Source organism: Medicago sativa, chromosome 5 (genome assembly GCF_051527215.1).
Source record: "Medicago sativa cultivar Bolivia chromosome 5, Bolivia_mono, whole genome shotgun sequence".
Classification (NCBI taxonomy): domain Eukaryota; kingdom Viridiplantae; phylum Streptophyta; class Magnoliopsida; order Fabales; family Fabaceae; genus Medicago; species Medicago sativa.
Genome location: NC_140753.1, coordinates 15,364,345 through 15,375,556, shown reverse-complemented (window position 1 = coordinate 15,375,556; position 11,212 = coordinate 15,364,345). Strand labels below are relative to the sequence as shown.

Below are 11,212 nucleotides of genomic sequence, written 5' to 3'. Positions count from 1 at the left end.
TTTCTTCATCTTCTTTCATCATCTTCAACCTTACCTTCATCAACATTCATCAAACCTAGAAAACATAAATTAAATATTCAAACCCTTTAATCAAACCATAATTCATTGATTTTTTTTTGTTTGGTAGAATTTGATGGATTAATCAACGGATAAATCGGTGAATCATATTGGCACCTCTATATATAATCCAATAGCAAACCTTAAAAAAATTGGATTGTAAGGTGCAAACCCTTCACGACCTGATAACAGACATTAGAGCATGACCCGAACCAAATAATGGGTGGTAGAATGAATTTTAAATAGACTCTAGTATGATCTTAAAATTTTGGTTGAATCTAAATCAACCATTACAAAACCAGCTTATAAACGAGGACTGTCCACCACTTATATAGACACATTCTCATGTATGCAATATAGGACTTTTAAAAGTCTGAGAAGAGTGAGGAGAGCATACAAGCTTCAAATTAAAAAGGCTCGTTTGAACTGAAAACTGGAAAGAAAAATAAACTGATTCACCATCCCATGCACTTTTCTTGTTTGGATGCTTCAAACTTGAAAGGAAAAAAAAAGAACAATATATCAACAGAGACAACCAAATTACACAGACTCCTCATATATATTATACACCACAAAAAGAGACTCATTTCACATTATACTGCACATAATAAAACACAAACCATAAAGGAAAAAAAACAATATCAAACTAATGATAAGAGACCAAACCGTGTCATGGTTTAGCCTAAAAAACGTAACACTATTGAAGCCAACATAGGTGTAACTCTTGGAAATGGCTAAAAATCAAACTGTCTAGCTTAAACTACTATCTTTGACGATGGAATTTAAATCCCTTGGACTGTTTAGGGGTGTGTGATTTTCTGCTTTTCAGGTCATTAATGGTTAAGTTGTTGACAGTTCCAGCCCCTGCATTGCTTTATCGAGTTGGTGGGAACTTTTCGGTGCGATATTATCTGTTGGTTCTTTAACTTTCAGGCGTCTTGGTAAGAGGTAAGTGAATCCGGTTGGATTGGTGAGCATTGCTTAACGAGAGGGACCAGATGCATCTCCAAGGATCTATCTTCCTCAGCCTCCTGTAACTGAATTCATTTTCCACATATGCTGGAATGGTTCCATCGTTCCGCATTGGAACTAAGTCCTCTAGTAGTTGATTAAGTAGTCGGGAATCACCAACGAGTGCATAACCAATGCCCCTTAAAAGCATGCGTAGAGAAGCTGGATTTTGAGAGCTCCACAAGAGTAACATGTTTGTTTTGAGGTATGTTAGCCTTGAATTTTGCGATAGCAATAGCACAGGATATCCCACCAATAGCATCAACCAAACCTTGAGATGCCGCGTCCTTCCCGATCCAAATCCTCCCATGTGGAATCTCTTTCATCTTGTTCTTGTCTACCTTGTCTAGAGTCATTGCCAATTTATCTAGCTCTGTTTCATACGGGCTAAGAGAACGCATCTCAGTGGGACTGACCTGGGCATATTTTCTACCCCTTTTTATAACTATTACTTCCGAATCAATGTTCTTCCAAAGATTCGCTGCGATAAAGTTTTTAGAGACCGCTCCTCCATTTGAAGTGGTTAGGCTAAGATTTTCTGCTACAATAGCTCCTGCTCCCTTTGCCATGTAGTATTCTGCACTTGCTGCTACATCAGACATTGAAGCAACGACGGGTTTTTCCACAGCCAGAGACCTGATTTCGCTCCACATTAACTGAGAATCACGAACATCACCTCCTGTGTCAATTCGGATAATAACAGCCTTGATTTCTTGAGGCTTTGACCATACCAATCTTCTCAATGAACTTACTTGTGAGATATCCGTACCCATAGTCCCTGAGACTCGGATGATGGCTATTAGTTCTATAGCATCTGATATTCCCACAGTCCATTTTCTAACTTTAGAGTATTTTCCAAAAGAAATCATAGGGAGTGATTTCACCCCAAGTATCTCCTTCAACAGATTGATAACCTCATCATCATCATCATGCACTAAACTTGATATCAAACAGATTGATAACCCTCATTTTTTAGTTTATCTACTTGATAGACACCTTCATTTATCAAGTTTTCAAATTCTTCTCTTTTCTTCCCTCTAAGATAAGAGACTTTCTCCAGCCAATTTGAACAGATATGATCCAGCAGTGCAGTTTGGGTCTCACGACAAAAAGAGTTATAAGGTTTGTGACGTAGACCTCTAAAAAACTGTGGTGACTCAATTCGTGCAAAGTAAGTCCAAAAAACAATCCAAACTGAGGATGGAGAGGTGAAAAGTTTCATCACGAGGTGCGAAAATCTCATCACAAGCACAAGCGAGGTAATATTCTTTTGGTTGAATTGAAGGGACATAATAAGCGACAGCCATTTTCCCTGATTTTCTGAAATTTAAAATTTGCCTTTGAATTTCTTCAAGTTTAGCCCAACCCCAACTTAAATGGTTGATATGAAGATAAACAGCTGAAATAGGAGGATCGCATGCGGCTTTCAAGAAATTATCGCAAATTTCAGGAAGAGATAATACCTTACTCGTGAACTCGTCGGATATATTCCCTTCCAAATTCACCTTAATCACACTTCCGGAAGGTAAAGCTAACATTGTCTTGAGCCTGACGAGAAATTCGTTGTTGCCGGTGATGAGCTCGAAATTGAAGTCACCGGTGGGGTAATCTTCGGTATTGGAAGAAGATGATGAAGAAGAAAAGTGGGATTGGAATGATGTGAAAAAAGGGACGTGGTGGAGTTGTGCGATAGAATGAGAAGGGTTTGAGAATGGGTCCAAGAGAGCGTAGTGTTGTTGTTGGAGGTGGTGAAGTTGTGCGGGTGAGGTTATTGCAGCTGAATTAGGAATTAGGGTTTGTCGAGATAAAATGGTTCGTGTGATAGAAATGGAAGGGTTTGGAAATGGGTTCAGGAGAAAGAAAGCGCGGTGGTTGTGGTGAAGTTGTGCGGGTGAGGTAACGTAATCGGTGAACTGCGGTGGTGCGGGTGAGGATTGACATGGCGGCTGAATTAGAGTTTTCAGAATACAACAAAGAATAGGGGAAATAATTGAGTGACTTCGAGTTTTGGTAGATGAAAGAGAGTGGTAGATGATTGATTAAAATAAATTATTTTGATGAGAGAGAATTATTGGTTAAGAAAGAGATAGAGACAAAGTCACCAACCACAAAGTCACTAGAGTGCAACCCAAGAAAGAGCGGCTGAAATAGGGATTTGGGATGGCAAAGAGGAAAGAGCGTCAGCTCCTTATATACACAGATGTAGCCTTCTCTTTTTTTCTTTCTTTCTTAGTAAGAGTATCAACACAGACTATCAAATTACACAGACAACAAAATTACACAGACTCCTCATATTTTAGAAACAGTATGAGCCATACACTTATACACCACAAAAAGAGACTCATTTCACATTATACTGCACATAATAAAACACAACCCATAAAGAAAAAGAAAAAAAAGCAATATCAAACTAATGATAAGAGACCAAACCGTGTCATGGTTTGGTCTAAACGTAACACTAGTGGAGCCAACATAGGTGCAACCCTTGGTAGAGTAGGGTAGGTTAAAGTACCAAGAATGAACCAGTTGAAGCTTAAAAGAGCAACTGCATCAGAAGCAGGTTTATTTTTAATGCTGAAGAAAAACTGCACAACACTCTTCAAAGACATGCCTACTACAGCAAAGAGAGCTACAATAAGAGGCATGCAAGGGTCATCAGCTTCCCAGACAGTCACTCCAACTATAAGTGACAAAACCGCGCTGAAAATTGATTGCGAAATTGCAACATCTCGGTGACGATCGAGTACTTCACTCACTTCTTCTATATCTTTTGAGATTGGTTCTGGTTTAACAGCAGAATTAGCAGGTGCCAACTTTTGTCCTGTTTTCAAGAGTTTAAGCAACTCGGTTCGAGTTTTGTTCTCGTCTTCCCAAATATCTTTGTGCATCAGAAGATCCTTAAGGGAAACTTCATTTTCGCTGTAACCGGATTTCCATGGCAGGGTAGGAGGAGGAATGCCATTGCTTGTTTCGTCAATCTTTCGGTCATTGTCAATGTTTTGATCTTTGGAGTTCCAGTATCCCTTTCCTTGAATTTCTTTAAGCCGAAGATTTTCGTTTATCTGATCCCTCAACTGTCAACAAGAGATAGTAACAAATTATTAACAAAGTCAACAAAAATGGTAGTTGTTTTAATTTTTAAAACATTGCTGATATTAACATATCGCTCTCTGTATTAAATGTCGATCGGACGGACCTGGGCAGATAAATTGATGTACAAGTTACAAGGCAGGCACATGGATATAAAATATTTACCTTTCCCTCTAAGTTTTCAATTTTTGCAATGGCCATATCATGTTCCTCTTCAAGTTCTGCTAGTAGCATCTCCATCATTTTGCACTCTTTGACGGCCATTTGGAACCGTTCTTGAAGTTTGTTCTGCTTCCATTCTAGATTCTCCATCTCGGTCTGCATTCGATGAAGTTGTCGTTCCAACTGCACAATGTTAGGTAAGCCCAATGGGCAGGTTTCTGTTAGTTAGGAGTAAGAGTTAGTTAGGATATTAACAGAAATTGACAGAGATCCAATCCATCCTTCAGCACTAAGAAAAAGGAAAATTTTGGAATTCAGATATTATTTCAGCCAAAATGAACTGTTTCCTATGTAGCAGCTATTGGGAAAAACAAAAATTCTTAACCACATCAGACTAGTTATGGTCTTAAAATGTGTTCCTCAATTTACAAGCCGATTTTGTTGTAAAGATGAGTTAGACCCAATATAAAAATCTAATATAGTATCGGAGCCTATACATTCAGGACTACCCAATATTTATATTCACGCACCAAGCCCAGTAAGTGCCGGGCGTGAGGTGCATTGGGAAAAACCAAAATTCTAAGACACATGAGATGTAATATGGCCTGAAAATGTGTTCTCACTTTACAAATCCGGTTTTGTATTAATGAGTTAGGCCCAATATAAAAATCTAATAGCACTGACACTCTGAAGATGTGGCCGGTGTTTGACACATGTCAATGTTCGACACCACTACAATGCTGATACATGTGGTTGCATTTAATCACTTCCATTTTCTTCAATTATTACCGGTGTTTATGTTTAAGCATTATATCTGGTATCCGTGACTGTCAATGCTTCACACAAAGTATTGTACAGATACAAAATCCTGTAACCCCAATTAATCATATAATATTTTAAATCAACATGTATTATAATAAGCAAGGGTCACACAACATAGATAAAACAAATAGAATCATACAATGAGAACTAACCTGTCTCTCCCTTTGAATGGCATTCACAGCTCTTACAGGTAAGAAGATAAACCCTATTGTCCATGAGATAATTCCCAATACTATGTTCACATTGAAGATTATTGCAGTCCTAACCAACTCTGTCCAAGTGTAAATAATAACTAATCCAATTCTGATAGGAAACAAGCATGCCTCCTTAAGCATAGAGAAAGCCCTTGTCACCAATAACATTACACTAGCCAAAAGCTCAGAAATTAGTGCCATTAATCACTAAATTGAGTGATCTCCTCTTTACTAATTACATGTTCAAAAGTTCCATTGTGTTTGGTGGATTCAGTTCATCAAAGGATCCTGCAATATCAGTAAATTCATATGAAAAATCATTGAGGAAATCTTGCAAAATATAATGTCTCATTATTTTACCTAAATACACTAAATTTCTGGACAATTGGTAGAATTCTTCTATGTTGAATAACAAAGGTACAATTTATAGGGTTATAAAATTATTTAGAACTTTAAACATCAAATAGCTAGTCAAATAACACACTTCCACAATCAATAATTGATATAAGAAACCTAATTAGGAAAAATTTCCAAATTTATATTACAAAACTAAAAATCCACAAGCATACTTGAATTATCATCCATAAGCATTAGCCCATATCATGAATCCACAAAAAAATTGAACTTTCACAGAAATGAACAATGAACAGTCCAAATTATCAGAAAAGTAAATTTGGGTTTGAAGTAACAAAGGGACACTTACATTGCAGTGCGTGGAAATGGGGTATAGTTGAACAGAGAAGTGCAGAGAGAGAGACAAAGAAGTGAAGGAGGAAGTGCCTGTGAAATCAAAGGAAACTGGTAGTGTTGAACTGTTTGATGTGAGTTTTGAAGACAGTGCATGTTGCATAGGTGGCAACAAAGTGTTTACCAGCTGCCACGTAACATGCTAATGGATATATATGTTAAGTTTTTAAGGTAACATCAAGCCACCTTTTCTTTTTTCTTGACTATAATAACATCAATCAACCATTGAATTCATTTAATGCTTCAATTTTAATAAAACATTGAAAAAAATTTAGGGGGCATCTAAAATTTATAATTTCTTTTTTCTTGACTATAATAACATCAATCAACCATTGAATTCATTTAATGCATCAATTTTAATATGGGTTAATATGTGTTTACCCCCTGTAATATAGGTCATTTCCGGTTTTCCCCCTGTAAAATATTTTTTTTTGAATTTCATCCTTGAAATTTGAAAATATTTTGGTTTTAGACCTTCATTGAATATTTCACCCCTTGTAATTTGAGCAAATTTAGGTTTACCCCTCTTGTAATTTGAAAAAAATTTGGTTTACCCCCCTATTCATTTGAGCAAATTTCGGTTTACCCCCTGCCATATCTTTGATTTTGTACTGTCAAAACTCATGAAGGTCCAAAACCAAAAATCTTCAAATTACGAGGACGAAATCCAAAAAAAATATTTTACAGGGGGTAAAACCGGAAATGGCATATATTACAGGGGGTAAACACATATTAACCCTTTTAATAAAACATTGAAAAAAATTTAGGGGGCATCTAAAATTTATAAACACCTTGAGAGATAGAGATAAAGAGTTTCTCCAACAAAAAAGATAGAGATAAGAGAATGATTAGATAGGTGAGACACACATTCGTATATTTGGGTCTGTTTGATCAAGATTGAGCGGTCCAAATTAAAACTTGATAGTTTAAATAATAAAATAAAAAATCAATTTTGTTTTTTCTTCAATCTTTCGATCAAGGATGGACGGACAATATCAACCTGATTGAATGAATGCTTGTTTTGATTGATTGTAGAGAATCTAAATTATAGTTGTGATATGTTGTTGATGTGATAAAAACGAGAAACAGAGAGAAATTAAGATGTTGAATGAGTGTATGAAATTTAGGGGTTGCATTTAACATGGAAAAGGATAAAAGTTTCCCACCATGGGAAAGTTAAATCAAACCATTAGATTAAGTAAAGAACACATTTTTATGGACTCTCAACACCATATCTAACCAACCACACCCTCTACAATCCATCTTCTTCCTTGCTTCCACCACCTCATTGGACCTTCTTTATTAACAGCTTTGATGTTACCTCCAACACCACACAATAACATAAAATACCCATTTAATTGGATCTATCACTGCTCAACATTATTATGCAAACAAAAATAATTGTCGGTGAATTAAGTTCTGGAGTAGCAAATTGACGTCCCTGTTCCTCAATGGACTTTTGTATTTTGATGAAGATCTACATATACTAATAACAGAAAATGATAAATAAATTCCAAACTTGATTGAATCTAAAAAAATAAAAATCAAATCAACTAAAATTGAAGGAAAGGATGGTAATGCTAATCAGCTTAATGGTTGATTGATTATACAAATAATTATATTATTCCTTGTGTTCCGTTTTATCTGCATCATAAGAATTTTTAACAATTATACATTTAGGTTAGATCAAATGAAAATTATTTAACCCATTTTCAGATGCAGCGACCGTTTTTCATTTGTATCTTTGTTATGAATTTTGGTTTTTTGTTTTGTTTTTGTAATGTCTAATTATGGAAATGGGGTTTTAATGTTGGAACCATGGTAGAATGGTGAGTTTTTGTTTCCAATGTTTGGTCAGACCGGTTGATAGAGGAGAAGAGGGAAGGTTCAATGAGGTGGTGGAAGCAAGGAAGAAGATGAATCGTAGAGGGTGGGTGGTTAGATATGGTGTTGAGAGTCCATGATAAAAATGTGTTCTTTACTTAATCTAATGGTCTGATTTAGCTTTCCCATGGTGGGAAACTTTTACCCTTTCCCATGTTAAATGCCACCGTGTTTAAATATAGGCTTAATTGCATGTTTGGTCCCTTATGTTTATTTTAGTTTTTAAGTTGGTCCCTTACGTTTTGAAAGTTTTAAGTTGGTCCCTTATGTTTATTTTAGTTTTCAAGTTGGTCCCTTACGTTTTGAAAGTTTCAAGTTAGTCCCTTATGTTTATTTTAGTTTTCAAGTTGGTCCCTTATGTTTATTTTAGTTTTCAAGTTGGTCCCTTATGTTTTGGACCGACTTGAAAACTAAAATAAACATAAGGGACCAACTTGAAAACTAAAATAAACATAAGGGACTAACTTGAAACTTTCAAAACGTAAGGGACCAACTTGAAAATTTTTAAAACGTAAGGGACCAACTTGAAACTTTCAAAAGGTAAGGGACCAACTTGAAAACTAAAATAAACATAAGGGACCAAACATGCAATTAAGCCTTAAATATAAGAGTTGTAAAACATTGTGTATATCTAGGGAAATACTTGTGTGACATTAATGTCACGGTGACATTAAATCTGAGCCACACATTGGATGACATTAGATGTGTTGTGTGGCCCAGATGCAATGGCAATGACAATGTGTGGTCCAGATGCAATGGCACGGTGACATTAATGTCACCAAAGTGCCACCCGTATATCTATGTCAACAATGATATTTGGACATTCCAAATTTTCCTACACTTATTTAACATTTCATTTTCTCTTTATCTATCTCTTCCTATCACATCATCAATATAAATTCATAATATTATTAGAATTTTTTCTCTATCTCTTTTAAGCTATATACATCCATTGAGGTGTTTAAGAAACATCCTTTTATCTATAAATGACCAGTAAAAAAAGTATATATATTATTATTTTTTCGATGACATAAAAAAGAGTATGCTTCTTTGGATATACAAGGTTTTTTTGAGAGTTTAGAAGAAGAGGTGAAAATATTAGAAAAAAGGAAGAAAAAAAAATCGAAGGAAGTATAAGCTCCAAACTTAAATAAGAAATTTCTTTTTTTCATAATACAAAATTCATCTAATATGAGAAAGTAAAAACATACTCGATTAAAATTTTGAAGGATTTTAGAGGGTTTAAAAAATTCTATAACCCATTTAATCTCATGATCAAAATCAACACATTCTATATTTTACCTAAACTTATTTTAGTGCTTTGGTTTGAGGTTACAAGTTAATGATTCCAAACCTTATCCGTGCACTAGATGTTTTCGAAAAAATTGTGATTATTTTTTGTTATAATCCAATCTAATAGTGACCTTTAAAAAACGATTCATCTTTGAACCATTTTTGGTGTTTGCAATAGAATGACCCTTTTCTTAACATAAGTAAAAACTTTTTCTTTTATAAGAAACATAAGTAAAAACTTTTATGAATGAATAAAAGTATTTCAATTTATATAATTCATATATATGTTATACTTTCTGTCAAAAAAAAATATATGTTATACTTTTAAATTGTTTTATTTAGTCTTAGTTTCGATTTTTTAAATAAAATGACATTTAATTTTATAGATTATTTTGAATTGATTAGACTCAAACACTACAAGAATTTTACTTAGTATTGGTGGAATTAATCACTCAGTAATGAAACAAATCATTCGGTAATACACATTAACGGATTAGTGACAAAAAATTTCTCTCAGTAATACTGACGTAAGTAATGTTATTGCCAAAGCCGTCCCAATGCATTTGTAGGCCTAAAGCGAATTTGAATTGAGGCCTTTTTAATATGTTGACAAAGAAACATAAAATTTAAGAATCTTAAATGTGTAATTTTATTTTAGGCATGTCGAACACTAAATATGATTATCGCTTACGGTCAACGTTTGAAGATTGAACTCGGAAGTTAACACAAAAAGAATTGCTACCTTTGAAATCAAACTTGCAACATGAACTACAACTCTCCATTTAATTACCAAACTAGGCGCAAAAATGTTTAAAAGAATTTAACTAACGAAAATATATTTTAAGTGAAAAAGATTCCGGTGCCTAATGTGAGGCCTACAAAATTTAGAGGCCTAAAATTCTTGCTTTAGTGCAGCCTCCTTGGACCGACCTTGGTTACTGGCAGAATTTTCCCTCATCGAATTGAATTGATTCTGATTATACATAAAAAGATATATATTTTTAATTGAATCCAAATCTATAAAATCTGATGATCCGACCCCTACTAATATTTCTTTATTTTTTCCTCATCCATATCATCCCTTCAAAGCCCTCCTATTCCCCTCTTCTACGCTGAAGACTATTAATTATGCACAATATTTACTCACTACTTGCTCCCAAAAAAAAACCTTCCAATACCTGCAAATGTTGGAGCTCTCATACGAGGCCATCCATATGACGAGCAAAAACATTTTTGGATTGAGTTGAACTTAACTAAATCTAGTATGAACCAACAATTTTTGGGTTGCACTCGTTAATGAAAAATTTCCATGCATATGCTATAAAAAATTGTAAAATTAGGCGGCACAAAATTGTCCTCAACAACAAATCATATCCTAGTACAAACAGTGTACAAAATTGTCCTGAACAACACATCTTATCTTATAATATAAACAGATAATGAATGCACACGCATGGTTTGTCAAAAAATAAAATAAAGATGAATGCATGCATGAGACTTATTAATGAAGTTGGTCATTGATCCATCGTAGTCATATCTCAGTTTAGGAGCAACGTGTCTCGTTGAAGCTCTTGTGAGTGTCCTTGTCTCTTTGGCATTCTTTTCAGTGTCCATTTTAGTTCTTGCTTTGTTTCATTCTTATATTAATTAAAGTTGAGGCTATTAATGGAAAAGAAAAGAAAATGTCTAATGCTTAATTCCGATGGTCCATAGGCATCGGTACTAAAATAATTCCCATGCCCACAAGAATCTATACATTCTAAAAATCGGTGGGAATCCGATCACAAGAAATGTTGATTTTAATTTTAATTGTATAATTTAAAATACTAAACTTGAATATGAACCATCATATTTAATTGAGGGAAACGATATCTCAAATACGTAAATGTAAAAAATATTGACGGTAGAGAAACTTCATTCTCAACTGACAACCCCTGGGCTTGTTCATAAGC

The 11,212-nt window shown here is 34.6% G+C and overlaps 1 protein-coding gene and 1 pseudogene across 2 annotated transcripts; both read right to left on the bottom strand.

Annotated features, from left to right (window-relative positions):
• Positions 1 to 597: 597 nt before the first annotated feature.
• LOC146920441 (serine protease SPPA, chloroplastic-like) lies at positions 598 to 3,095 on the bottom strand (annotated as a pseudogene).
• LOC146920440 (coiled-coil protein) lies at positions 598 to 6,288 on the bottom strand. Of its 2 annotated transcripts, XM_085713861.1 has the most exons (4): positions 6,040 to 6,288; positions 5,295 to 5,624; positions 4,324 to 4,503; positions 598 to 4,142 (listed from the first exon to the last, which is right to left on the bottom strand). In XM_085713861.1, the coding sequence occupies exons 2-4, from the start codon at positions 5,535 to 5,537 to the stop codon at positions 3,474 to 3,476; spliced, it is 1,092 nt and encodes a 363-aa protein (XP_085569987.1). In that variant the 5' UTR covers positions 5,538 to 5,624; positions 6,040 to 6,288; the 3' UTR covers positions 598 to 3,473. The 2 variants fall into 2 exon arrangements, with proteins under 2 accessions (XP_085569987.1, XP_085569988.1); XM_085713862.1 differs by lacking the exon at positions 6,040 to 6,288 and having other exon boundaries at positions 4,324 to 4,538; positions 5,295 to 5,507.
• Between the last annotated feature and the right edge of the window lie 4,924 nt (positions 6,289 to 11,212).